Here is a 4,409-nt window from a genome sequence, read left to right as displayed (position 1 = left end):
GACAGTTCAGTTGGTAAAGTGCTTGCTACATAATAAAGAGAGACCAGCTCCTGGATCCCCAGTACCAGTGTAAAAGCCAGATGCAGTAGCCACAGCAGCATTTGCCTAATCTGACCATTATCCATCCTTGAGGTCTTTCTGGCCAGCCAGGCCAGCCAGTTCATGGGCTCAAGTTCAGTAGGAAGCAATGTCTCTGAAAGTGAGGTGGAGAGATAGGAAAAGATAAAGTCAGTGGATATCCTCGTGGACCTCTGGTGTTCACACATGTATACAATACACAGCTTCAGAAACCATGTATTCGTAATAATTAACTCTTGTTACCTCATATTTAATGTGTATGTTTGGCCCCTGTGTGTGTGTGCATGTCAGCACACCACATGTATGCCTAGTAGCTCTGAAGGTCAGGACAGTGTTGTGTTCATGGAGAGTTGTGAGCACACTATGTGGGTAATGGGAGCAGAGCCCGAGTCCTGTGCAAGTGCACTGAGTGTTCCGAGTCAGTGAGCTGTCTCTGTCTCCAGCCCCTTCCTTTCCTTTCCTTTCCAAATCTGGACTGCATCGTTTTCCATATACTGCAACTCAGATCCTGAGAAAAATCTGCTTAGTAAGTGTCTTTGATGCTAACAAACCATGAGGGTTAGAGACTTGTTTGAAGTACCTCCTCTCTGAAACCTTGTTCTAAAATAATTTGAATTGTGATGCAGAGAGAATAGTCATTTTTCTAACCTTTTCTTTTTCCCTACCTGTGTACCTTATTAAGACTTGATGATAAAGAGTAGTTTTAGGGTTTTTTGGTTAGTTGGTTTCATTTTAACTTGTGCATAAATTAGTTTTCTTTGTTCAATTATACACCAGGGCATCTGGAGGACCTGTTGATGTTGGCCCAGAGTATCAGCAAGATCTGGACAGAGAGCTTTATAAGCTTAAACAAATGTATGGTAAAGGAGAGATGGATACGTTTCCTACCTTCAAATTTGATGGTAAGTTTTGTCACAAACAAAATTTGGGGATTATTGTAGGTGGAGAATATGTCCGTTTTTCTCTAGAGCTAGGACTATGCTCCTGTTAATGGCATGCTGTCACTCATCCTAGAGAGGTTTTGGGGTGTTTGGAAGTTAATGACAATTGCATGAGAGGTTCCTATAGCAGGGAGAGAGAGCACTTGGATCAATGTTCGTGAATTATGAGACCTCTCTCACTCGATTGGTCTAATTATGCAGCGCGTGTATGTAACAGATTAATAGGGAGCCCCAATCACAGAAGGTGTTGAAAGTTTATCACCTCTTGTGTTTCTCTGCACATGTTTAAAAACAGATTTTTTTTTTAAATCTTAAAACTGACAAATTTCAGCATGATGCCTAATCTTGTTATTGCAGTATGACTAAGCCTGAAATGTTTCCCTCTTTTTAGATCCCAAATTTGAAGTCATCGACAAACCCCAGTCCTGAGGAACATATAAAATCCATGTGATAATTTGTCATGAATTAGTTGTACAACTAATCAAAAAATTCGAATAAACATTCATTTCACAGTTATCAAATGTCCTTTAAATTCTTTGGTGAGAGGCAGTGCTCTGTCTCCGTTGTTTCTAAGTCGTTTGATTCTGGTAGATGAACCAGCTGGAGATGTTGGGTAAATTGGATGAAACTGCCCTCTCCCTAGCTAGACTCTTCCCGTGTGCAGTGCTGTGCTGCCCTCCTTCATGGTGGAGCTCATCCCCTGAGGGAGCGAGCGAGCGAGCGAGCGAGCGTGTGCTGGGTAGGGAGGATCTTCATTTGTCTTCGTGAAGCAGTGGGTTTTACATCCTTTGCCATGGCTGTCTTAGGAAATCTGTAACTTATTATGTACAGAATGTCTGTTGTGTCGTAGCCACTGTCAGCTCAAACTGGTACCATTCATTTTTGCCTGTGAGATATATATAGATGTATGGATTCAGGAGAGATGGTGGCTTGGAACCAAAGGCCTTGAAAGATGTACTATAGAAAACAATCTTTTGCCCAGCCGTAAAAGAGCCAATAGTTATTTCCTGGGGATGTGGTAAAGTAGGGGCTTTTACATCAAGGTTCAGCAACTATAGGTGGCACTCAAGGAAGTTAGACTTCTAAAGGGAAAATGTCCGTGTTTATTAAACCTTTAGCTCCCTTGAGGGCCAATTGGAGACTCAGAATCCTCATACATGTGAGGTCTCTAACCAAGTTATTCTCAGTCTGACTCTTACGTCTCCTCAGATCTTCTCATCACTAATAGAGCTATAAACACTTAAGCCATTATGGAATGCAGGAGTTGGAGACTAGAAATCTCAAGGTAGCTGTCTTCAAGTAACAGGGCTATTCATACCCAGTCCCGTCATCATCTTTTGTAGAAAGCGCAATACTTGAGTCGCTGAGCAGCAGAACAGTCCTGCTAACACTGCTACATAAGCCAGTCTTCAGGACTACAGCTTATTTCTTTGCTATATATTATCCTGAAATCTAGAGAGATATTTTGGATCTTCAGTTACTTCAGGCGATTCAATGGTTTGAATCCAATTCAGTGAATATTTTTTGGAAGGAAAAGTCGGTTTAAAAATGAATAAATTGGGGCTGGCGCGATGGTTCAGCGGGTAGGAGCACTGACTGCTCTTCCAAAGGTCCCGAGTTCAAATCCCAGCAACCACATGGCGGCTCACAACCATCCGTAACAAGATCTGATGCCCTCTTCTGGTGTGTCTGAAGACAGCTACAGTGTACTTACATATAATAAATAAATATATATTTTTTTTTTTGATTTTTCGAGATAGGGTTTCTCTGTATAGTCTTGGCTGTCCTGGAACTCACTTTGTAGACCAGGTTGGTCTCGAACTCAGAAATCCCCCTGTCTCTGCCTCCCAAGTGCTGGGATTAAATGCATGCGCCACCACGCTCGGTGCAAATAATTTTTTTAAAAAATGAATAAATTGAGATAAAATCATGTTCCTGTAATCAAAGCAAATGAAGACAGGAGGATTGAGTGTTCAAGGCCAGCCTGGGTTACATATTGAGACTCTGTTTCAAAACAACAGAAATTGAGCAGCAGTAGTTAAATATCATGGGAACATGTTAAATTTTTGTGTATCTTTAAGAGCATTTCTAGGTGCCACATTAAAAGTAGAAAATTGATCATTAAAAAGAGTAAAAAGTGGGGCTGGAGAGATGGCTCAGTGGGTAAGAGCACCCAACTGCTCTTCCGAAGGTCCGGAGTTCAAATCCCAGCAACCACATGGTGGCTCACAACCATCCGTAACTAGATCTGACTCCCTCTTCTGGAGTGTCTGAAGACAGCGACAGTGTACTTACATATAATAAATAAATAAATAAATCTAAAAAAAAAAAAAAAAAAGAGTAAAAAGTACCTTTAATCTTCAAGGGGGCCTTTGCCAACACACTGCTCATTATTCTGAAGGCAGTTTTTTCAGAAAGCAAAAAAGCATAGTATGTTTTTTGTTTGTTTTTATTTCTTCAAATTTGAGGAAGTAAAACCAACCAATGATAGTTCACCTTAAATTTCTTTACCAGTTATTACAGCTAAAATGTTCCAAATCTTAACAAGAAACAAGAGATGAAAACTATTTAAGAATTGTGTGGATAAGGCTGGAGAGATGCCTTCATGGTTAGCAATCCGCTCTTCCAGAGGACGTGAGTTTGCTTCCAGCACTTAGGCGGCGGCGGCTTACAACCATCTGGAGTTCCATTTCCAGGGAGTCTGCTTTCCTCCCTCTATGTCCAGGCTCGCATGCAGTGCAAACACAGGTAGGTAAACCACCCGTGCGTAAAAATGAATTGTGTGGAAATGGACAACTAATTGCTAAAAGGGAAAATAATTTTTGTCTATCCTTAGTTCATATAGTAATAATTCATAGAACATAAATGAGTTGTATCAGAATACAATGTTTTATTAATTCCTAAGTAGATGTTTATATTTAATCTCTTTGTGTTTCACAGGTATTGACCACTTTCAGATACTCTTAAATACCTTAGGGCTTATCAAGACCTGTACAACATGGGTCTTTTCTCAGGGTTTCAGGTTGGTAGAGATGTCAGACATATACATACCTACCTGTACACAGAAATCAATAAATATCACAAAAGAATCAAATGCCATCAGAATTCAGAGACAAAACTCACAGCTGGAAAATGGGAGAAGTCTGTCTCACAGAGAGTTGAATTTGACTGATCCTTCGGGAGTAAATAGAATTTCCATAGCTTGTGATAAGGACTAATGTCTGGGGAAGTAGTACAAATGTATACAAAAGGGCAGAATTAATTGTAAAGACAAACATAGCTCAGTTTGCTGAATAATAAGGCAACAAACGAAAGTGGGTCCTGGGTTGGTTGTGTATAAAATTCTGTTGCATCTTTTTTTTTTTTTTTTTTTTTTTTTTTTTTTTTTTT

General features: G+C 40.0%; 1 protein-coding gene across 2 annotated transcripts in view; it reads left to right on the top strand.

Moving 5' to 3' along the window:
- Window positions 1–1,535, top strand: part of Atp5pf (ATP synthase peripheral stalk subunit F6) — a 7,849-nt gene extending 6,314 nt beyond the window's left edge. For both annotated transcript variants that reach the window (XM_021184528.1, XM_021184527.1), the window contains 2 exons: window positions 856–980; window positions 1,411–1,535. In XM_021184528.1, the coding sequence (XP_021040187.1) occupies window positions 856–980; window positions 1,411–1,448 (163 nt within the window). In that variant the 3' untranslated portion in view covers window positions 1,449–1,535. The remainder of the gene's footprint in view (window positions 1–855; window positions 981–1,410) is intronic.
- The last annotated feature ends 2,874 nt before the right edge of the window (window positions 1,536–4,409 follow it).

This window comes from Mus caroli, chromosome 16, assembly GCF_900094665.2.
Source record: "Mus caroli chromosome 16, CAROLI_EIJ_v1.1, whole genome shotgun sequence".
Lineage (NCBI taxonomy): Eukaryota > Metazoa > Chordata > Mammalia > Rodentia > Muridae > Mus > Mus caroli.
This window is presented reverse-complemented; position numbering and strand designations above follow the sequence as displayed.